The sequence below is a fragment of the Oenanthe melanoleuca genome, chromosome 12 (assembly GCF_029582105.1).
Source record: "Oenanthe melanoleuca isolate GR-GAL-2019-014 chromosome 12, OMel1.0, whole genome shotgun sequence".
Lineage (NCBI taxonomy): Eukaryota > Metazoa > Chordata > Aves > Passeriformes > Muscicapidae > Oenanthe > Oenanthe melanoleuca.
The window spans coordinates 8,783,875-8,807,672 of record NC_079346.1 but is presented as its reverse complement, the minus strand read 5'-3'; the positions used below and the strand labels follow the sequence as shown (position 1 = coordinate 8,807,672).

The following is a 23,798-nucleotide window of genomic DNA, read 5'->3' as shown; positions in this document are numbered from 1 at the left end:
CAAAAGAAAACATAGGCTGTATACTAGAACATATTAGAACATTTCCATAACATTGCAACACAAGTAAGACGAAGGTTATTTAAATTTTAGCTCTTTGAAACTGAAAACACATGAATATAGTTTAACAAAAGCAAATACATACTCGTTTCTTACAGCAAGTCAGTGACCCTCATGGGACTAAAATTGAGGTAAAATGTTAAGTCAAGGTAGTGCTGTGATAAAATTGGGTACTCATGGGACAAATATCATTGCCTTTTCCTGTGCTTGGATTTTTTTTATGGCAAGTGTGGTAACTCAGATCACTTGTATAAGGGTCCAGCTGCATGGAATATCTTATTTCCTTTCCATTTCTGGAGAGCCTTGATTTTTTTCCCTTTGGTTTTTCTTTTAAAATTACACTTTACTTAAAACCTTCATATGTTGAGTTACTTTTGGAAATACCCTGTTCAATATTTTAGCATCATAAAGCCTTCTGTACAGGCATAGAGTCATAGCTGATAAATTCTTCAGCAGAGCTGCCTTCTGTGAGTCTTCTATGGCTCCTTACCTCATAATAACTCTGAGGGAAGGCTCACTGAAAGGTAAGTGGTCAGCTGGAAATATTTGTGTCTTTTTGGTTCTGCTGACCTTGTGTTCTGAAGCTGCTTTATCTTTGGTTGGTGTCTTTGACAAATCTGAGACTGCTTTGCTCAAAACACATTCTACCTTGGCTACAAGCAGTTTGTTTCAGTGTTAGTGCTGGAAATTTGCAATGCCTCCATAGCAGGAACCTGCTCTAAGCCAGTTAAAATTCTGTGCAAGGCTTCACCAAGCTTCTAGTGTTAATGTGGCTGAAGTAGTACAGATGAATTGGGCACTGAAGATACCAGTTCTGTGAAGAAGACTCTTAATACTTTTTTTTGGGGATGTATATTGAAAAAAAATTAAATGTCATGAACCAGAAAGAGGGTATAGAGGGTTTTGAGAGGAGGGAGGTTATAGAAGATTGTTGCTTGAATATGCATCTCCCGAAGTAAAGTGAAAATCCAGGTGGTTAGAGAAGCAAATGAGCTGGATGTTTCTGCTGATTTATTGGTCATAAAAAGTAAATGATTGGTGATCATGGCAGTCTGAATTTGCACCACTAAGCTCTTTTCTGGAGTGCCTGCAGATGCAGCAAGAGTTGATAATCCCAACACGCCTTTTCAAGTTCTACCTGCAGACCCAGGAGACTTTTTGGACGCTGCGTGGGCCTGTCCATCCCCCTGCCCTAGTGTCCCTGCCTCACGGCTGTGTTTCCTCCCCAGGTATCGCTCCTCGAGTACCGCAAGCGGAAGCAGGAGGCCAAGGAGGGCGGCGACTCGGGGCGCGGCGCGGGGACCCCCACCCGGCAGGGCAGCGGCGCCGAGGGGGACGGGAACGGCCTGCCCGGCTCGGCAGCACGAGCTCCCTCCTCCCCACAAAGCGGCTTCTCCCCTTCTCATCCCTCCCTGCCTCACGTAGAGGACATCAGCCCACCAGACTCGAGGGGCTGCAGTTCCTCATCATCACTCAGTAAATCCCAGGAGAGCATCAGCAGTAGGTGGTGAGTGTTACTATTCCGAGCAAGCCTGAGATTGCTCCACAGGGAAGGACCAAACTCCCCAGGGGGCATTTCCATAAAAATACGTGCAGTGGGATGGATTCATTTGGACCTCTTGGTATTGTTCTCTTTCATAATTGCTAAACAACTGTGAAGGATACCAGCACTCTTCTCAGCCTGTCTTTTAGTTCTTGGCTTAGATATCAAAAATCTGTCTTGAAAAGTACAAACTTAAGCAGTTGCTGCTCTTCCACCAGTTCACTTTTGAGTCTGGAGTTGTAAGGTCTTGTCCAGGCAATGAAAGTCTAATCCTAAAGTCTTTTTCTGCTAAACCTTCAGTCTTTTTGGACATGAGTGGAACTAAGTCCACTCCTGTTCTGAAGGATAGCTCACAGCCTCATATTTGAGAAGCAGGAATTGTGCAACAATTCCAGCTTTGCTAATTTACCAGACTGGTCAGTGGCATGCCTAAGGCATGAACAAAGCACCTTTATCATGGTTACCATGAGAAGGTTTGATAAGGGGAAGGTCTTCAAGCATGTTTGAACCTGGTCGAAAACATGAAGTAGTGCACTGAATTGGCGAGTGTGGCATTATAGTGCATTATAGTGGTGGCTGGGAGGTTCTGCTGACTGGAGCTGTGTAGGGCACTGGCTCTGCTGCCTTGGAGTCAGGTTCTGGTTGTGCACACATCAGCAGAAAGGCACACACAGACACACACCCCCCTTTCCTGATGCTGATTTCCACATACATAGTTGGGTCACTGCTTGGGCAGTGGCAGGGGGTGGCATGAGGAGAGATGGAAAGCAGTGCTGAGGGCAGTGAGAAGTGTGAAGTTTGTGTTGAAAGCATTTGGGTGAATTTGGAGGAGTAATACATCTCTTTCCTTTCTTTTTCCATCCCTTTTCAAGCAGAGTTTGATAGAAGCAATTTGTCTTTTATTTCTCTGACTGTTTTCTGTCTACCAGATGACCTTCTGCCAGATATGGGACTGGTCACAGCTGAGGCAGTCTGATAATGATTGGTTTATCATCATAATTTTATTTTCAGGTATTCTATAAAAGTGGTAATAGCCCATGTTGTTCTCCTGCTCTACTTCCTTCTGCCTGTAAAAGAGTAGGAAAAAAGCCAACCAGCTGAATGAACTAAAACTAGTTCAGGGGGAGATGTCAGTGTGGCATCCTTGCTTTAGTACCATCTTTTGTGTTCTGTGAGCTTCATCTGCAGCTCCCTCAGCAGGTCCTGCTCTGGCTTCAGTTTCCCACGTGGTTTTAGAAGTAAGTATTGTGTGGGAATAAAGATCCTATTGTTGTGGCACACTGGATATAAAGTTGAAACCATGCTGATACATTTTGAAGTGGGTTTAAGCAGATTTGCTGCCTTTAAAATTCTTGGGTTTCTGTGTTTTAATGGGCATGGCTGACAAATGTACACTGACCTTCTACTTTTAAAAAATATGTTAGAGCCTGTTACTTAGGTAAAGTGACCCAGTTTCATCTTTCACTCTGTGTGCTTATATCAGATACATTTCCAGACATTCACAATAACATTAGGCACAGAAGAAATTGGTGGGAGCTAAAATTCTATTCCTTAATGTGTAGAGTTTTCCAGGTCTTTGCTGAATTCTGCAATAATTGAGAATAGCTTTCTTAAAAAAAATTAGTTTGTCTATTTCAGTTGCCAGGATAAAGCCATCACAATGTAAAAAGATGTGTTGCTTCTCAGTAAACCCAGCCTTGCAGAAAACAAGGCTCTAAGCAAACAATAAAAAAATCCTAATGGAAAGCGCAGTTTTCAATATATCTTAACAAAAATTAAATATAGAAATGAGTCAATACACAGTTAATCTGCATGCTTGCATCATATGCAATGCATTTAATAGAGTCTAAATATTTAAATTCAGGCATTTTTAAGGCACAAATTCATCAGTGTCCAGAGTAAAGGCAGAGTAAATCCCTGGTCATGGTGATGCTGTCTATAGGTTAAAAGACATTTTCCAAAGAGATTTGGATGGTCCTGTGTGTGGTAGATGGAATGTTGACCCAAGAGCCTGGGGGTTTGTCTGTAGCTCTGTTTTTCTTCAACAGTTTGGCTTTAGGAAAGCCACTTCACCTCTTTTTCACCCTTAGACAAGACAGTTATAAAATGGAACAATATCTAGCATTAATCTTGAGTGGAGAGTTTTCACACTACAAAATAAACAGGACATAAACAGTGGCATTAGTGGGCAAAATGGCCCAGCTAGCTCTGCCCAGGAATATTGCAGTATCCAACTATACTTTCTAGGCACTGTATTATCATAAAGGTATTGAGTTTGCTTCTGCTTAGTTTGAATGAATGTAATGATGCAAAATAACTGCAGTTAATCTTAAGCCAATACCAGCATTTTCAAAAAGGTATTGAATCTCAAAATAACTTTTCTGTAATGAGGTGATTTACTGAACTGGATGTTTATACCATGTTTTTGATTAAAGACTTGGTGTTCTGAGGGCACTGGCATCATGGTAGTAGGGGAATCCCACTGGAGGTTTTTCACATGGCAAAAGCAGTTCAGAAGTTTGTTTGTCATCTACCTAAAGAGCTGGTGGTGTCTGATCCCCTGTGCATTGGTCACATTGCTCTCAGCCATGTCACAGCAGTGCTCAGCTGTTGCTGGGTTGTGTTGCAGGATGGTCCCAACGTCGGTGGAGAGGCTGCGCGAGGGCCGGGGGATGCTGGAGAAGGTTCTGCGGAGCGGCGCAAAGGTGTCCCAGAGACACGAATCCTCCCCTTCCCAGGACAGTGCTCTTGAGAGAGATGCAGGTAGGATGGTGCAACTTTGGGATATTTGCTTGGTGGGAAATTATGTGCTTGGATAACTTTGGCAATCTGTCTGTCAAGTTGGTTAGGTGTACCTTCATCTTTAATGTTATCAAAGCTGCCTTCTGCAAACCAAACTTTACTGTTACTCAGATATTGCTTAGCCTGTATCCCTCTTCTGTTAGACCTGGAAGACCCCAATCTTTTCCAGGGATTAAATTCAAGATGCCTGCACCTTGACTCTGACAGGGACAGCTTCTTTATTCTTGGACAGATGGGTTAACACCTCCTGTGCTCTGAAAGAGCTGTCATTTAATGGTCATTGGGTGAATTGAGCCACGTGTATTACCTTGTTTCTGAGCAGTTTAGGACAAGTGTGTATTTCCTTCATTCCAAATCAGACTTCCCCCCAGCTGCAGTAAGGTGTGTTTGAGACCAGCTTTAAAAATTGACTTCTCATTTGGAGTTCTCCTGGTTTTGTATACCTAAGTGCATATTTTCAGTGCTTTTTCTTCATCTAGTTTTGAGAGGAAGTCCTCTTCCCTATCAAATATGTCACAGTTTCATGGGACCGCACTGGGAGTCTTTTCCCTGTCTTTCTCATACCAATGGAAGTGGCTTTCTTGTTTATTGTTTATAGGGATAAGCAAAATCCAGCCTCTTGGAACAGGTCTTTGCCAGTGTAACCTGTACAGCTCTGGCTCTTCAGTGTTACCCAAGAATTAGGATGGAGTTAAAACTTTCATCTGCAGTGATAAAATCTTCCTTGTTACATAAACTCCATCCCATTCTGAGTTGTGAAAACATAATGCTGCAGCTGACAAAAGTCATTTTGTCTCCTTCATCTTAGCACAGCAAAGTGCATTTTTTCTTCTTTTGCTTGCTCTGGCAATTTCTTCAGCAGCTTGTTTAGATTCTTGTTTAGATTCTTTGAGCCATGTCCCCTCCCCCAGTTGCTGCTCTGCTTCTTAGTGAAACAAATGGGTGGCTGAGTCCCTGCTAGTTCCTGGTAGCACCTGGAGGAGTTATGAAGATGCACATTTTCACTTGATGCTATAACAGATAATATTAACAGGAAGTAAAAAAATCCCAAAGTTGGAGGGTTTGCTGATGAGGCATGTAGCAATGAAATGAAATTTGTGTGCATCGCACGCTTCTGAGAACTGCAGCTGCTCTCAGCAAAACCTGTCACTTCATATATGCTTTAGGTTGGCACAGGCCAGTACAGCCAAGAAAAGCAGTTACTCATGTCCTTCTCTTGTGCAGGTATTGAGAATGGGGGAGGAAGATGTTGGCTCTAGCTTTTAAGTTTACATAAAGCAAATTCAGGAAGGTCATAGTTTATTTACCCTTTGTAATTTAGTCTTTCAGTAGTCTTTAACTTGTCAAGGTTTCTTTCTGGGAACAGGCAGTGCCAGTAAATTGTGCAGCCCTCCTGGTGTGCTCAACCTTTTAATAAACAGTTTCTTGCAGAAATCTTTAGATTTCTTGTGATTCTCATACCCGACTTCTTTTAATCACACCAATCTCTGGATTGAACAGCTCTTCTGTGCATGACTTTTTAACAAAACGTGCCCTAAACGTCTGATTTTTGCCATTCTTCAGTACTTGGAATGTCACCAAACAGTCCCTTGCTGCATCGATGGCATTTCAGCAATGGGAAGGTGGCACAGGACACATGCTGGAAGCTTCATACCCCAGTCTCTCTGCAGGCCTGTGCCTTGAGGGAATTTCTGAGCCTCAAGAACAGACAAGAGCTATATCCAGATCCATGTTAGCTAAGCCAGCACTGTGGTGTAGCAGAGAAAGGACAATGGCAGCAGAACCACAGATGCTGCTGGCACTGATGCTTTTGCCAGTGCAGCTGGGGCAAAGCCAGACGTGTCTGGCAGAAGTACAGAGCAGACTGAGGCAGCGTGTCCTGTTTCATGACTGAGACACATCTGTCATATAAATTTGATATTAATACCAACACTGTTTCACCAAGGCATTTCAAACGTGGCTGCTGAGAATCCCTGAGATGCTGCAGATAAACAGTTCTGTCTCATTAGTCTGCAGGAGAGCTCTGATGTGAAATCATCTAGTCCCAGCAGCTTCACCCCTCCTGCAGAAAGCAGGATCACCAGCCATGGTTACAGGGGTAGCAGCTGAAGCACACAGGTGGCACAGTGGCTATGTCACTTCAGTAAGTACTTCTTGCCTACCCCAGGTCAAGTTCAATGATATGGTAGGACAAGAAGCTCACCCACCCTTGAAGTGCAAAAAAGGCTTCCTCTGTCAGGAAACATTTTATTCCTCTTGGTCTCTCACAAATCTGAGGTGGATCAGTATGTATATTACCAGTGCCCTTCAAACCTCAAATTATTTTCATCATCTTGGCCTGTTAGAAAAACAGACATTTCTGAATTCCAGGAGTATCTCTGAAGCAGCTCAGTTGTGTTATAAACCATAGTCCCCAAAATGGCAGCACAGGATGTCTGTCTTCAGAAGCGCCTGGTTCTGCCTTTGAGGAAAACCCACCACAGGATCCTGCTGAGAGCCCTCTAACAAGGGCAGTTTTGTCTCCTGAGCTCTAACTGTTTCCAGTGTGGATTCCTGTAACCAAGACTGTGTGAGAAATTGCTAAGTCTTTAGAAACCATCTTCTGCCTCTCATATCCTGTGGAAGGGGAGCCCTGGCTGTGTATGTGCATTATCTCCAGATGTGGTCATTCAGACAGGCTGGTCCAAGGCAGGTGGGCTTTGTGATAAACCAGAGCACACTGGTGTGAGGGGAACGGCCAGTCTTACACATGTGGCTCCTGACACACGTTAAGGTTTCCCAATTGTCTTTTGCTGGGTTTCTCAGTTTCTGAAATGCTGGTGGCTGGGGAGGCTGCTCTGATCTCAGCTGGTGCTGAATGCAGAACACAAGGACTGGACTGTGTGGTGTCATTTGAGAGGGAGCTGCTGTCGCCTTGGTCAGTGGGGTGAGGTTTAACATCTTGCCTGTAAATTGCAGATGCAGCAGAAGGAGACACTCCAGAAGCCCACAAAGGACCAGCAGTTTACAGTCCTTCTCGATACAGCTACCAGGTAAATGCTTTCATATCCCATCTCCCACTCTGAAAGAAAGCTTTTATAAGGAGAGAAACAGTGTTTAGCTGCCATTGTTCACAGTGCTGTACTAAGCACCTTAGGATGAGAAGCAGGTAGGAAACGGGGAATTCAGCCTGACATGCCTTTTCTTTTTTTCCTGCATGCCTTGTTCAGCTGCTGCAGTCTGACAGTCCCCAGGCAGAGTCACAGACCCTGCTCCAGCAGAGCTCCTCCCCGTACCGAGGGCACCTCGCACCGTCTCCTGGATACAGCTACCGAGCAGCAGCACAGAGGACAGGACACAGCCTGTCCCACGGTTCCTCGGAAACATCCCTCTCCTCCACCTCATATTCCAGTCCTGCCCACTCAGTCTCCACAGACTCCTCTGCCCTGTTTGCAGGGAATTCGGGGTATTTCAGCAGCCAGCAGCACTCTGGCAGCATCAGCAGCAGCCTCCTGAGGAAGAGCTGCCCTGCAGCTGCCAGCCCGGCACAGCAGACAGCTGTGGACTCTCTCTCCTCAGAGTCGGGCTCCCAGCCCTGCACAGGCGTGTCAGGCTCTTCCTCCGCTCCCCAAAGTGCTCGGTCACTACAGTCAGACTTGCGGACTATGAGCCTGCCGAACTCTGGGCAGTCTGTTCTCTACCAGGGCTCCCGGGGCGCTGTCATTTCCAATGCACAACACTATCCGCACCGCGGGGGAAGCAGTGTCCATCAGTACAGACTGCAGCAGCTTCAAGGTTCTGGAGTTAAGACTCAAACAGGACTTTCCTAGGGCTGCCTGGACTTCAGGAGGACAAAACTGCCCATAGCTCCTTCCAGTCACCTCTGGAAGTGGCTCCTGGGCCGGTATTGGGAGCTTGCACCTGATGCTGGGGTGCCAGGGGTCAGAGGCTGAGGTCGAAAATGCACGGGTGAGATTTGTGAGCAGTATTGGCCTCTGGCCTGGTAGGAGAACACAGATTTCTCTTGAGGCAGAGACTGTAGCAAAGCAGTTCCCTGACATGTGGGTACATTGCAAAAACAAAAAGAAACAAAAAAAAAAGAAAAAAAAAAAAAAGAAAAAAAATAGCAAATGGTTCAAGTGCAATGACTGTGGTGCAGCCTCTGTCTCTGGTCCGTGCCCATGGCCACAGTCACTCATGCAGCACGGACACAGTTCTGAATTCAAAAGCAGTTTAAAGGAAATGTTGGGGGAAGTTAACTCCGATCTCTTTATAGGTCAGGTTCTCAGTGCGTTCTGGGGAGGGCTTTAATCCGTTACGATCATTCCAGTCACAAGCAGACGAGCGCACATGGCTGCCTTTGGGCCTGGGTCACCACTGCTGCCGTCAGAGCTTTTTCCAGGACAGCAGAGTCTCTGCAAATGCAGACAGCAGGGGAGGGGTTTGGAGCGTGTGCCTGTGGCTGCAGAGGATCCGGGGTGCGCTGTCATGTGCTGCTTCTTTGCAGGTCTGTCGTGAATGAGTGTTTTTAAGGTCGCCTAAGGAATCTGTGAACAGGAGCACGGCTGGGGCCGTGCTGCGCGCCGGGGCTCTCTGGCTGCTGGTGCCAACGCACAGGGGATGGCCGGGCTCTGATCAGTCAAGTGATGCTGTGGCACACGGGGGGCTGCAGGCAGAGGAGCAGGGGCACTGCAAGGGGTGGTGCTGGGTGGGGACCCCGGTCTGTGCCGAGCCAGAGGCTCTCCAGTGCCATGTGGGGTGTTTCCCAGCCGAGCGTGGCAGGAGAGCCAGCCCAGACACAGTGCGCTGTGTGTTCAATTCCATACGATTGCCAGCTTCTTTCTCACTTGTTTACTGTAATATCGGGCGTGTTTTTATTTATCTAATTTTATATTCAGTTATAACCATAGTAGGTTAGCTAATATATGACAGGTGTCATCCCTGGTGCTGCAGTGGAACTTCTCCTTTCTCTTGGATAACATAATGCTGTGAGTCTGTCTCCCCTCTCCTTGCAGATGCACAGTCTTCTTCCTCTTTTTTTAGGACTGTTACAGATTTCTCTAATTCACAATTGAATCAGGTGTTTGTTCAGCCTAGGGGAGACTTTTAAAATATTGAAACAAAGAGTAACTTTTCTCACACTGTCTGGCTGTGAGCGTGTTGGGATGGAACTTGTCACCCCACAGCTGGGTGTCTGTATACTGTATAAAATAGGTGTAAACTCCACTTGGCTTAGCCCTGGAGGTGCAGCCTCCCCTTTCGTGCTCTGAGCAGCACGGGGCAGGCGGGCTCTGCCCTGCCAGGTGGAGGGAGGGGGCCAAGGGGCCCTGCCCAGAGGCTCCAGCACCTTCGGGCGCAGCAGGGGGGCAGGAGGGAGGGACCCTGGAAAGCTCTAGGAAAGGTGGGGGCTGTAGCTTCTTACTCTAGTGGAGTTTTTACACCATGCTGTAACATTTGAACTTTCACAAGAGATGTAATAATTTTGATAATAAAAATACTTAACTTGAAAACAAGTATTGTTGAATTTCTTACTACCTTGAGCGCTGGTGCCCAGGACACAGGGCAGGGGGGTGAGGCCATGTAAATCTCTCTTTGCTGCAGGGTAGGCAAATCCTTGCAGGAGAAGCCTTACAGACCTGCCTTCTGCCAGGTGAAGCTAGAAGCTGCTGTGGGAGCTGCTGTTCCTGTGGAAATTCCCTGAGCTCCTGGCTGGGGTTATGAAATTTTTAGCTCTGCACCTGCTTTAAAACCTGTTTTCTGGTGTACCAGAAGCTGGTATCCAAGGTTTTCATACTGCTTGCCTTTTCCTTAGGAAGCCTGGTGTTTGGCCTGCCAGGTGTGTCTGCACATGCTGGTTTGAGGTGCCCATGGCTTCTGGTCTTTGACCACCTTCACTGTGAGAATGTTCCCCCTGACACTATGGGACAGCATCTGTTATGGTTCATTCTGTCCTTTTGCATCCTCTAAGAGTGGCTCCATCTCCACTACTCCTGAAAGCAACTGTGGGTAGCACCAACCCTGCTCTTCTCAGCCTCCTCTGCCATGTGCACAGGCAGAAGGGACGGGTTCAAAGGCCCCTAGGGATGAATGCCCCACCCCCTGCTTTGTCCTGAAGTGGGATAGACCCTTTCTCTGGGGAGTCCCTCTGACCAGAGCCCCTCTTTGTGTACCAGACCATGTGGGTGGAGGCTCAGCTCGCAAGGCTGCAGGGTGTGCTCCCCACCACAGCTCAAGACACTCACAGGGGCCTCTCTGGCCTCCTTACAGACCACCCCCTTTAGTGATGGCCAGGAAAAACCCATCCCAACCCACCCCACAACACAGGGCTCCGAGCTTGTCTGGTTTGAATTATATTTTTCAATAAGGTTTTGTGAAACACTGTATCAAACTTTGTACTAAAATACAGATATATTACAGCTACTGTATTCCTTTCTCCACTGATTTTCTTGGTTTGTTTTTCCAATTCAGCTGGCAACAGCACTCGCAAGCTGGCAAGACCCGGGTGCTGTGGGTTCCTGTTGACCACATTCTGGGGGGCAGCTGTCAGGGATGTGGGCACCGCTGGGCTCATGGCTAGCAGAGGGCACTGGCAGGAATGCTGGCACCCACTCCATCCCGGGTGGCTTTGGCTCCCAGATGGTGTTTTGGCACAGCTCCATCCCCCACCACCACCCCGCAGGGCCTCAGGGCAGCACTTACCTGCTCCAGCCAACCCCTGGTGCCCGGTGCGGCACTGGGTCCTGCAGAGCCCTTCACTGCCCCCAGCAGCCTCCAAGCTCCACGGCCCCATCCCAGGACCCTAGTCCCACTCTGCTCCCTGCTCCCACTCGCCCTGCTCCCTGGCCTTGCCCAGTGCCTGGGTCCAGCCCTGCCAGGGCCCCCACAAAGCCCCTGGGGGCCCTGCCCTGGGCCCTGCAAGGAGCCCCAGCTGCTCGCACTGAGACACGGCCAGTGCCGAGGATTTTATTGCATTGCGAGGGCTGTGGTGACCCAAGCCCCTGTGGCCAGGGGAAGCTCACGCACACACGCTGGTCTGGCCAGCAGAGGCACAGCCAGGCAGCAGCCACCCGTGCCGGTGTGTCAGCTCACGGCTGCTGTGTGTGGCCATGGAGGCCGCCGGACCCAGCCCCGGGCAGCGGCCACCGACTTCCCACACGCCATCACCGCGGGCCAGCGAGGTACAGCCAGGAGGCCGGGTGGGTACAGGAGTGCTCGCGCACACCCGGCCATGCCGTGTGGCAGGGAAAGCCTTGCTGTCACCAGTGGAGATAAAGCACCGTATGGGGATGGGGAGGGAAGGCGTTTGGCAACAGCCCGCGGCCGGCTCGGGGAGGGGTCTCGGCGGGGGAATCCTCCTGTGCCCGCCCGGGGGTTTTGCATGTTCAGCTGCTCCCACTTACCAGGGCTTACATTCAACGGCGGCGTGAGTCGGGTGTCCCACAGCCGGCAGCAGCAAGGCCCCTGCGCTCCCCGTGCTGAGGGGAACGAGCAGCCCGCGGCCCCGGCCACGCACCAGGAAACACCGTGTCCTGGGCTGGACTGCCGGGGCCGGGGGGAGAGGGGGCTCGAGTCACTTTACCCTGTTTAGAGAATATGAATTTACATGTAAAAGTAGGGGTTGGGCCCCATCCCGGCCACCGAGTCCCCTGGCTGTGGAGACAGGATCACGGAGCTGTACAAAATGGGAGTGGGGAGGGGTCCGGGACCCGGAGCAGCTGGCACGGGGCGTCACTGGGTGCGCGTTCGGGTGGGAGGCAGCAGGTCAGGAGTCCTGGGGATGTAGAAATCTGTTAAAAACTCCAAGACTGTTTTTTCCTTGAAACAAAACCGCAGCTGGATTCTGTTCTTGAACAAAGCGGGTTCGAGGCATCCTCCCCCGGCGGCGGCCCGCAGGCAGCAGTGGGTACGGAGCTGGCAGGGGGTGTGGGATGGTGGTGCCGGCGTGGACATGGAGGTGGCCGTGGATGCGGCGGGCGGCTGGCGCATCCCTGGCACGGGCGCCGGGGCCCGGAGGGCGGCGCGGGACGCTGTGTGGCCGCTGGCAGCAGATGAAGGGCAGGACAGGGAGGGAGCGCCCAGGCTGCCGGCCATGGGAAGAGGGTCCTGCTGCGGATGGTCGGCTTTATATCCTCTGCAGGGAAAGCACAGCAGGTTGGGGATGGTCTTGGGCAGGTCTTACTGCACCATCATGCTACTTGCATGTGCCAGGCATATGCCTGTCCCCATCCCTGCCACCCTGTCTCTGCTGCCTCCCTTCCCCATTGCCCCCAACCCTGCTATCCCCCCATCCCATCCCATCCCATCCCATCCCATCCCATCCCATCCCATCCCAGTCATGCAGACAACCAGCACAGTCACACCCAGAGACCACAGAGGGACAGGGGACAGGACAGTGACACTCAAGGCTTACCGCAGTGCCAACAAAATCTGTGGAAGCAGAAGAGAGAGAGGTCAGGCAGGGCAGAGGCTCAGCAGCTCCTTCCCACCCTGCCCAGCCTGGCTTGCCTAGTAGGTGGCAGTTAAGCCCACAGCACCCTTGCCAGGCTGCCAGAGGGGCCAACCCCACCCCTGGCTGTTCCCACCCAGGATCCCCCCGGCAGCATGGTGCTCACCTTTGCTCTCTGTCTTGAGCTCCTCGTGCAGCAGGTCGTTCTGCCGGTTGCCGAGAACAAAGGCCAGGAAGGAGAGGATGAGGGCGTTGAGGATGCCGATGATGGCCAGGATGTAAGCCCAGCGCACGGAGCAGTCGCCCAGGGAGTACTTCCCTGTCTTCTCCCCGCACATGTCCCGTATGGTCTCTGCATCCCAGCCATCAGGAAAGATCATGCAGCCCAGCACCAGGCAGAGCGCTGCAAAAGGGAGAGGAGGGTGAAGCATCAGAGACAATGGAGTGGCAGTGCTGGGCACTCAGCCCCCCAGTCAGTACATGAGTGAAGCCCATGTCTGGCACAGAGCCCATCTTGGCCCCACAATAGCCAGGCAATGTGGCAGGTGACAGCCACCACTGCCTCAGAAGCTCCAGGGACTGCATTTCTGGCTGTTCCAAATCTGGCCCATGCACTAATAGGGACTTCAGGCTCTTGGTTGCTACCAAGAATCAGCCACAGGATCAGTGGTTGGCCACAGGCTTTCCTCATCACCACAAACTCCCTGCATGTGGGCAGGTGCTACCAGTACACAGCAGGCGGGGATGCTGCCTGTGGAGAGAAGTGGCATCCCCAGGAGCCCCCACATGTGACCACCACACAGCAGCACTCCCAGATGGGTCACCTTCCCAGCAAGCCTCCACCCAGCACACTGTGCTGAGCAAGGAGACATCAAGGAACACAGGGGTGGAAATGCCAAAACAAAGCCTGACTGTCAAGGTAAGGAGGTGACTTTTTCTGACTACAGCAAGTACAAAAGCTCCTCACCCCATATCACCTGGAAAGGCTAAAAATAGTAATGATATTGGCTGCAATACCCTGCAGGTACTTTTGCCCTGAGTTAAGGAAGAACCAAGAGGCTTGTGCTCACACCAGTAAGAAGTTATCTCTCATCCCTTACAACAAACACCCTGCAGGCTGGCAGCTGGCAGTCAGACATGAGCTTTCTGGGTGGTGGCATGTGTTTTGAACTGTTCTCTGTGGGGAAAGGAAATCCCAGGAGGGAGGGAAGTGCCTGCAGGGCATCACACCAATAGTAGGTACAGCCCTTGAATCACAAAGAGCTGCACCAGGAAAGAACAGGGACGCTGTCATGCAGCAGCTGCTGCCTGGTCTCTGACTCCTCTATCCATATGGCAAACCTCTTTGGTAAAAGTGTATTTGTGGACAGTGGCAAGCCTTGCATGCTGATTACTGCAATGCACAGCCCTGATGCTACCCCAGCACCACACGGCTGCACAGAGCAAAGCTGGTGTCTCCAGCACATCGTCACGAGGGACTCCCAGCCAAGCACAGCATGTCTGAGGGAGCTCCCTGCTCACTGGGACTGGGCCAACCCAAAACCATCCCTCTGCAAGGAAACACCAACAGCACCAATGCCATGCACTGCATGGTAAATGGTGAGGAGCAGCCTGGCCTGCTGCTGACCTGGGCACCTTGGAATCGGATGGCATTAATTCAGCTGAGAGCCTGAATTAAAGGGGATCAGGTGCAGCAGACCTGTGCCAGCTACTACTCCTGTGAAAGCAGAGATGTTAAGAGGATTTAAGGATCCTCTGAGCTCCCAGTGCAGTGCAGCTATGAAACAAGCTAAGGTGTTCTGTGGCAATCCCCAGCAAAGCGGTACTGCTAAGGCTGGCACTACCCAGTCTGGAAATGGGCATGATTGTAAGAGACTGCTGAAATCACTGAGGAGGAGAAAAGGACCATAGGTACACAGTGAGGCTGGGAGAAAGCATAGAAAGCAGCAGCTCCAGTCGCTTGGGTGGGCAGCAGGCCTCAGCAACAGCCACTCTGGGCCCAAAGGAGAACAGGGCTGTGCCCAAGGTGGTAGGCAAATATGAGTTAAAAAATCAGGCACCAATTTTACCTGCACCAGCAAGGGCTTAGGCAGGCTACCAGCCTTTGTGCACAGCCCTCAGTCAGTCCTTCACAGGAGCAGAACAGCAGCCCTTGGACCTGTCCTGGGACTCTTCAGGCATTGTCATGTCCTCTGCAGTTCTGAGCTATTATTCGGGGTCCAGGTGGGTCCAGCTGCCCAGGTAAAGCAGAAGGCTGCCAAGAGCCATGGCATTCATGGAGGACGTGAGAGATAGGGTTTAAGGCAAAAGTTGGGTGCCTCAAAAAGGTATAGGAGACACTCATGCAGTGGTTTGTAACAGCAGAGTCACAAGGGACAGGCAGTGATGGCCACTGCCAGGACACTGCCTGGCTCCAGCCTGTGTCTGCTTGTTCTGATCCCTCTCATCCCCATGTGCCTGCTCCATACTGCACCAGGGCAAAGGTGATGCCTTAAGTTCTGAGTTTTCTGTTCTTCTTGGGTATGCTTTTCTGTTGTGCTTAGGGTGATGAAGACAAAATAGTCCAATTTCAGTTACTGACTCAAGGACAGTTTCTTCAAACTCCAGACCCTAAGCATAAACAACGTGAAAAGAGGAGGGCAGGCCAGCAAGCAGGCAAGGAGGATGAAACCTTACAATTTGAGACTATTAACTGGATGGTTGACTCCTGTATGCAAATAGACTGAAGTCTATAAAGATGTGAGATCATGTGACCAAGCCCTCTTTTTCTGCCATCTTGGAGCCATCCAGACAGGGCAGGGGCCACACTGTGGCATTGGTACTGCCAGGGTGTAGCCTTTGAAGGCCTCTCAATAAATACCCTTTTTATTGCCCTTAACTCTGTGTAGTCTCTGTTCCAGCTCCTCAAGTCATCAAAGAGACTCTGTGTCCTGTCCCATCAAGCAGCTGCAGGATCTCTGCCCAAGTCCTCACAGCCCATTTGACAGAATTAAACAACAAATTTACTACTGGGCAGAGGTGTGTGCCCAAGTCACCACACATACCCAAATGCCTCTGTCTGAGGGTGACTGGCCTCTTCCCAAAAACCCCTCACTACTCCACAGCTCCCTGGGAAGTGGCTGAGATAGGGCTGTGCTACTGAAGGCAGGTCCTTTCCTGGTGAAGTGCAGCTCAGTGCTCTCCTCTTCCTATCTGTCCTACACATTCCCAGCAGCAAGCCAAGTCCTCTGCTCTGTCACAAGCAATTCCTTTTTCTGCACATCCCCAGGCCACCCAATGTCCTGGAAACACCTTTCCGTGCCTGGAGCAAGGAGTGACTTTGAATAGCAGAGTAAGAACAAGAAGGGGATCCCCACACATTCCACAGGCCTCAGCATTGCCCTTTCCAACAGGTCTGAGGGATGCGGGGTCAGGGCTCTGCCTGCTCTGCCCACAGCACTGTTCTGCCAGCAACAACCTCCAAATGCCCCAAGACCCCTTGAAGACCTTCAGGAAAACCTTGGGTTTTGTTTAAAATAGCCTATTTCTATGTGTTGCAACCACAAAAAAAGCACCAGGTAGCAACTCCTATGAAGAGCCATTATTAGAGGAAAAAAATAACCTAAATCCTTGTCCATTTTGCTTTTAATTCCTGTTCTTCTGAGGGGGTGGTGTCAGTCCTCACTGTCAGTGGCACCAAGAATGGCTGGTTGGTCTGTCACACCCCACAGCTGTCATCCTTCCCCTAAGCTCCAGGCTCCAACTCCCTCTTCTAGAGTTTTCCCAGTTTTAAAGACAGTTTTGAGAGCAGGGATTTCAGTGAGCACAGGGACAGGTGTATGCACAGGGAGGATGATCCTGCTGGGGCTGGAGCTCTGCCCCCATAAAGCTGGCATTTCTTGGCTTAGTTTTACATGGCTTCTCACTCCTCAGTGTTCCCTTGTCAAGGTCCATTAGAAACAACATGGGTATCTCAAGGGCTTTTGATATCCTTACAAAAGAAATTAATCAAAGGAATGCAATGTTATGACTCAGGTTGCAACACTGGAGTGAGATTTGAGCAGAAAGAGGACGCTCCTCCTGGCAAGATAACATATCCTGGTACAAGGTGTATTTAGCTAATTTGGACTGAGGAACCCCCATGTTTGCTGAGTATCACTGCCCTTGTCCTGAGCAGCTGTGTCTGCAGGATTAAAATCTGATTTTTAAAATTACTTTTTCTGTCTAGTTTAGTCTGCAGGTGTGAATGAAAACTGGCTTTTACTGCTTCTGCCTGCCATGGAAGGAGCTCAAGACATGCCCAGCAGCTGTGACCTCCCCCAAAGCATCACATCACCACAGAACACACAAACGGGAAGATGTGGGCTAATGGGAGAAAACCAGCAATCACTGGGTCCAAAAAGGGCTTTTTAAACCTGGCGTGGGGACAGCACATCCAAAAACTCCGGGGAACAGAGGCAGGGCTATGCTCTTGGGGTCTAGAGTGGCTGCTTCTCACCAGAAAACCTCCTAGAAACCAGAAAACCAAAAGGAAAGAGGACAAACACAGTCCCCCTTCCTCCCCCTAAAACCTGAAATCCCTCAAAAATAAACCAATGCTAAGAGCAGCGTGCTCAGGACGGTGAGCACCGGCCATTTACACAGACACGAGCTCCCTTACGGCGTTTTGCTCCATAGGCGCTTTCTGTGCCAAAAAATCAGCGGGATTCAGAATAGAGTTATGAGTTTGTATGAATCAGAACTGACAGTTACTTTATCTGGAACAACAGTTAAGGGATGTAAGCTCCAGGACACGAGCTCAGCCCCTCCCCGCGAGTACACAGGCACATTAACAGCCGCGGTGGGAGGGCTGCGCTGCCGTGCCAGCCCCGCGGCGGCTGCTGCTGCTGCTGCGGAGCACACGGCGCTGCATGGATGTGAGGGATGGGCTGCAGCCTGGCTCCTGGCCCCCTTGCAACACCTGAGTAGGGGAAGAAGGAGGGAATCTTCAGAAAAGCTTTTTTTTTTGGGGTCCAGAAGACAGTAATTCAGCAAATGCTGAGGGTTTTTGCAGTGGTGTTATTTTTGCTGCAAGGTCAGCAGGTGGAAGTAGTCCGTATACAGGCAATATTTCTCCATTTGACAGAGAAAGAAAGGACTTTAGGATAAACTGCAGAGTCACAGAATAGTTAAAGCTGGAAGGGACCTCTGGAGATCATTTATTCAACACTCTTGCCAAGGGTCACCTAGAGCAGGCGACAGAGGAACATGTCCAGATGGCTTTTGAATGACTCCAGAGACTCCACAACCTCCCTGGGCAACCTCATGCTCAGCAGCTTCCCATTTATACTCCAAGCTGTTTTGTAGCAGTGGTATCTGCCTCATATTTTTTCATTAAGAATTTCAATTAATGACTTTTATATCCATGAAAACAATACTTTGAAACTTCAAAGTCTCTGAAAGGACTTGGGTCCACAGCAACTCACAGTCAGAAGGTGAGCCTGTCCTGATGTGGTTCAGCAGAGCTACTGCATTGCTGCCAGAACCAGGGAGGGTTTTGGGACTGTAGTGCTCACTGAGGCCAGATCTTGCTTTCCCTTAGGGCTGAGGCCACACCACCACACAGCTCCACTATGCTCAGCCCGGCAGCTGGCAACAATTCCCTCACTACTCCTCTCCATGGATATGCCAAAACTGTGCCATGCAAGGGGTCCCCACTCAGACAGCGGCAAACACAGCTGAGGTGAAGAAGATGAAGCCCTGCTTAGGACCTGCCTCTGCTCTCAGGCCTTGGAAGGGCCCATCCAAGAGGTGAGTGTAGCTCTAAAGGCAGTCTCCTGAAGGAGAAAAGAGCTCAGATGGGTATGTATCACCACATTCTCCATCAGGCAAGGTGGCTGGACATGGCACGATCAATGCCAAAATGCCACTGATAAGGGCAAAGCCCAGCTCTAAGGCCAAGAGCATGGCCCCAGGTGGGAAGGCACCCCATGTGTTGTGTATCCCTAATGGAGGAAGTGTGAAGGTCTCACCACACTGACTGCTGGATCTGGAGCACAGGGAAACACCTTAAAACATGGCCAGTCAATTCTTCCATGCAAACAGGATGTTGTGCTCAGCTAGCTGCCTCTTTTGACCCTCAACAGACTCTAATTACAAAACCAAAGATCCTCTGGAAACAACCCTGGACCTGCTCGGAGTAATCATTCTGATGGAAGGCACATGGATGCAGTGTCACACACAGGTGGCTGGGCTATCTTGCAAGGGCATTAATGCTGGGCACCAGGACAACTTTGTTCAAAGCTCTGATTTAACTCACAGGGTGACGGTGTCTTATGTTAGAACAGAGATCTGGGGAGTCAGAGGAAATGCTCAGGCTCCTGGGTGGCCTGGTGGTGTATTCCTATGCTCTGATTTCCTGCAGATGGATCCCAAGGGGGATCCCCCTCACAGCCCTCACATGGAACTTTCTGAGGGTCAGTGCTCCTCCACTAATGTGGAGTACTGGGGTGGCATCAGGTGCTCTCAGTCATACAGTTGTTGACGTGCTCATGTTAAGGGCCCATCTCTGGTTTTATAACAGAAGGATTTAGCAAAATCTCCAGTTTTGCGTTACTGGGATTTTGAACAGGGCAGATGGCCACATTTCTATTTGTGATAAAGCAGAGTCTTTCCTCTTAATTAGATCCAGTTTCCTCCTAGGGGGGCAGTGGCTTTTGAGCTGGAGCTTTCTGTCAAGCTCTAATTAAACTCTGCCTTGATTGTTGTCCACTAATTAGACATCGATGATTTAAAGTCGGTTGTTTTTTAGGTTTTTTTGAAAGAGATCCTGAATTCCTCATCCTCCTCCCCCACATTGCTTGTTTTTTCATTCGTTTTTTCTCCTCTGAAGAGCCCATCCATGTCCACAATCAGCAGCCCTTTACCCTGCACTGGCCATCCCACAGGGATGGGGTGGGGACACCTCTGCTCCATCTCTCTGCCCATCACCTGCCTTTCACTAGTAAGACCAAGAGATTTTGGGCCCCACAGTTGCTTCTGCCATAGTAGTGCAAGTCTTTCTTCAGCTAAACCCTCACTGAGGCAGGAGGAATGTCCTTTCCTTCTCCGCTCCTCCAAGCTCTCTGCCCTGGCAGAATCCACCAACATCCCAGCCAGGTGAATCTCTGAAGTTTGCCATCATGATGTGCCAGAACCTGCACCAGGATGTGTCCCAGCCCTACCCATAAGATCTGGCCTGTGCTATTCTCTCCATAGGTAATGGCAGCTCCTCCTCCATGCACAAGGTAACACATCCACCTGTGGCTGTCTCAGACGTGCCCAGGAAAGTTCAGCCCTGCCTGACCCCTGCCAGACAAGACTCTTGCTGGGACACACCACACCACCACCTCTGCATCCAGGCCCTCTCTGACAGGAACACCAGCCTGTCCTGTAGGACAGCAGTTCTCTCATGCTGTTGTATCTCAGGACAGGGTGGAGGGCCAGTCTCTATAAATGCTGCCTTGGACTTTCCCTGACAGAGAATCCATGGAGCCATGCTACTCTGGGAGAGCTCCAAGCCAACCTGGGCTGGCTGGGGCCAGAAGAGCCAGCCTCTGGCCCTACTGAGCTGAGCACGTGGGTTCTCACAAGAGCAGTTGTGAGCAACACATGTAATTAGGAGGTGCAAATTGCAATTACAAGGACAACCCCCAAGGCAAGGTGAAGGGTACCCAGAGGGACAACAGCAAAGTGCTGTCATGGCCACTCAAACCTGAGCCAGGACAGGACAGGAGGCACTGGGGAGAAGAGCCAGGGCTGCCTCCAGTGCAGTGCCCTCTGCCACACAGCTCCCTGTGCAGCAGTAGCAGCTGGGCACTCCAAGCCACTTGATTAAGCTGCTGACAATCAGTAGGATTTGGGCTCTGAGCTTGCTTTAAACTGATAAATCTTCAGGACGGGGAAAATTAAAGATGAGGGAATTTCCTGATAAGCCAAGGCAGCTCCAGGTCTGACTGTGGTCCTGATCTGAGGGGAGGTCAGGCTTTCCAGTCCAAGCCAGCTGCAAGGGAAAGAGCTGGGCCAGCTGAAAGGTCCTCACATGGAGGGGCTGTATCTTTCCACATCAAAGACTGGGGCCCTTCTCACAAAGGGATGAACAGGGTCCTTTCATTAGGAATAAGGGGCACTGTAGATCCTTCCAGTGGAAACTCCAGGACTATTCACACTTAGTATGCAGCGGAGAGTAAGTGTTTGTCCACACATGGTAAAACTGGGTAGAGAAGGAAGTGAAGGGTCTTGCTACCAGTGGAAGCTCAATGTCATTCCTCAGAATCTTTCTCCCAGAAGGACAGACCCTGTGTGAGGACACCCCGAAAGTCTGTGCATAAGGGGATACTTGGGATCCTTATCAATACAGGCATCAGGTCCCCTTCTCGGGAAAGGTTTGGGTTACTGTCACTTTGAGGAGTGAGTTTGTCAGGGTCTTGGGTACATCTATAGTGGGGTTTCATTTGTGGTTGGAGCTAAGGAGGATCTATAGACAGGGTCACTTTTGGGGGGGTTAATCACTGGGCTTGAGTGGTCATGTCTGGGGAGACATCAAGGCAAATGCATGGTATTCCTCTGTGGGAAGCATCTGACAGAGCTGGAAGAGGCCTGTCCTCACAGCCCTTTCATGATGCAGGAGAGAGGGAGCCTATGTCTTTATGTCTACAATATGTCTTTAAGGGGGAGCTGAGGAGTGCTTTTACAGGGATGGGGGATCCATGCATGGGCTACTTCTAGTGGTGGGAGTCCCTGTGGGGGCTCAGTGTTCCCCTAAAGTGAGTATCTCTTGGGGACAACCCCATGTCTCTGGGGTTGACAGGGAGGCTAGTTCCTGATGTGGAGTGCGCTGGGGTGCCTGAATCTTCAGGAATTCAGGGGATTGATCCAGTGTGTCCTAGGCCACCTTGCACTCGGTCCTTGCCTCTCTGCAAAAGACCCTCTTGTAGGGTGTCCCAGTGCTGGTTCTTGACTGGGGTGTACTGAGGTGCCCCAAGCTGGGTCCCTAGCCCAGACTGTCGAGATGTCCCAGGGTTGGTGCCTGAGGTGGGTCCCTGATCCAGCTCTCCATCTGTGTCCCAGAGAGCCAGCACCAGTTTGTGGTGCTCTGTCAGTGCCAGTGCCCGGCCTGCTTGTCCCAGGAAGTCCTGGGATGTCCTAGGGCCAGCTCCTGGCTGGGATGCCCTGTGGGTACACAGTACTTGTACCCAGCCCAGCTCTCCTGAGCAGCCCTTGTGTTCCTTGTGGCCAGGGGATACCACAGAGCCCTGGGTGCCAGTGCTCCAAACTGGTGCCCATTCCTGCTAATCTGTCAGCACCAGCATTTGCCTGGGTGTCCCAAGAAACTGTGGGACTGGATCCTGGAACCACGGCCCTGCAGTGTTTGGACTCAGCCCAGCTTCCCTGAGCAACCTGAGTGTTCCCTGTAGCCAGGGATCCCCCAACCACTGCCGGGGGCTCCCGGGGTGCCGCACGCCCAGCGCTGTCCGCATTCTCCCCACCCGCTCCCCGCCGCCAGGCCTGGGGCAGGCCGGTGTTCCCGGTGCCAGTGGTTCCCGGTGCCGGTGTGTACCTGCCAGCAGCTGCATCCAGGCGCAGATCTTGTAGACGGTGGCGGTGTTGCAGAAGAAGAACAGGGCGAAGCAGGTGATGCAGCCCAGCGTCAGCACCATGGAGAGCAGCACGAAGAACGCGGCCGCCTGAAAGGCGCCCGAGGGGATGGTGCTGAAGTCGGTGAAGGAGCCGCGGCACGACAGCTCCCGGCCCGCCAGCCCGCTGCCCACGCAGTAGTGGAACAGCCCGAAGTACCCGGGCTTGGGCGTGTTAACGCTGTCGCCCACCCAGTAGGGCTGGATGAAGACCACCACGTTGATGATGGCGAAGCAGATGGTGAAGATGGCCCAGAGCACGCCGATGGCGCGCGAGTTCCGCACGTAGTTGTCATGGTACAGCTTGGAGGCTTCCTGCGAGGGCAGCATCCTGCCGGCCGCCGCTGCCGGAGGGCGGGAGGGGCCGGGGCGGCGGGGAGCCCGCCCGGGGTCGGCGGGGCGGGGGGGCCGCGGCCTAAGAGCGCCCGCGGGCTGCCGGGCCCTGCGACACCCGCGCCGCCATCTTGGCTGCCGCCTCTGCGCCCCGCGCGCTCCCGCCGCGCGCGCGCGGCCGTGCGCCCCCCCGCCACTGCGGAGACGAGCCCGGCCGAGCCCAGTCCAGCCCAGCCCAGTCCCGTCCAGCCCAGCTAGAGCCCAGCCGAGCCCGAGCCGAACCGAGACCCTCCGAGCCCGCCGGGCGCGCCCCCCGGGGATCGGACCGCTCCGCCGCCTTCGGCTGCGCTCGCCTTTGGCTCGGCGGGGCTGTGATCGCCTCGCGACGGGCTCGTCTCCGTTCGGCTCGGATCCACTTAACTTGGCTCACGTCGGGCCCATTCCTCTCCCCCGGTCCGGTAGGACCGTTCTCCGGACCGACCCCGGGGCACGGCTCCGCGCGGGTGCCTTTGGCCGGAGTGCGCCCGCAGGGAGAGCGTCCATCCTCCTGCACCCTTCACGAGTCCGGGGCAGGCCCGCGGCTTGCCAGCGTACCCCCCGGCCGGGCAGCAGCCTTTCCCCACGCTCTTGGCCGGGACGGTGCAATTAAGTTGCCGCCACTGTAGCTGCGCCTGCTCTGGGGCAGCAGGAGTCGACCCAAAACCTGACAGAGCGAGGCCAGGTACACGGCTGCGCCAGGTCAGATGTGGTGACAGGGCTGGGGTACACAGGCTAGGTGTGGTGGATGACCGGGCTGGGGTAAGCGGCTATGCCAGTAGTGTCACACAGGCTGTCAGTGTCACTTGTATGGCGGCATGTGCCCTTGCGAGATCCTGCCACCGCCCCGTCAGCCCCACACGGGTCCCAAACCCAGCAGAGACCAGACCATGTCGGGCAAGTTTCATTCTCAGGCAGCGAGATGCACCGCTGAACTCGGCTGTCATTAAATGCTTGTAAATGCATAGTT

General features: G+C 51.7%; 2 protein-coding genes across 4 annotated transcripts in view; one reads left to right on the top strand and one right to left on the bottom strand.

The window, feature by feature from the left end:
* The window catches only part of SETD5 (SET domain containing 5), a 63,750-nt gene extending 55,088 nt beyond the window's left edge, over nt 1-8,662 (top strand). For all 3 annotated transcript variants that reach the window (XM_056501266.1, XM_056501265.1, XM_056501264.1), the window contains 4 exons: nt 1,287-1,564; nt 4,230-4,363; nt 7,361-7,434; nt 7,612-8,662. In XM_056501266.1, coding sequence (XP_056357241.1) covers nt 1,287-1,564; nt 4,230-4,363; nt 7,361-7,434; nt 7,612-8,211 — 1,086 coding nt within the window. In that variant the 3' untranslated portion in view covers nt 8,212-8,662. The remainder of the gene's footprint in view (nt 1-1,286; nt 1,565-4,229; nt 4,364-7,360; nt 7,435-7,611) is intronic.
* Nucleotides 8,663-12,055: 3,393 nt separating this feature from the next.
* LHFPL4 (LHFPL tetraspan subfamily member 4) lies at nt 12,056-22,927 on the bottom strand. The gene is made up of 4 exons (XM_056501267.1): nt 22,384-22,927; nt 12,994-13,230; nt 12,792-12,808; nt 12,056-12,512 (listed from the first exon to the last, which is right to left on the bottom strand). Exons 1-4 carry the CDS (start codon nt 22,787-22,789, stop codon nt 12,504-12,506), a joined length of 669 nt encoding a protein of 222 aa, XP_056357242.1. The 5' UTR covers nt 22,790-22,927; the 3' UTR covers nt 12,056-12,503.
* Between the last annotated feature and the right edge of the window lie 871 nt (nt 22,928-23,798).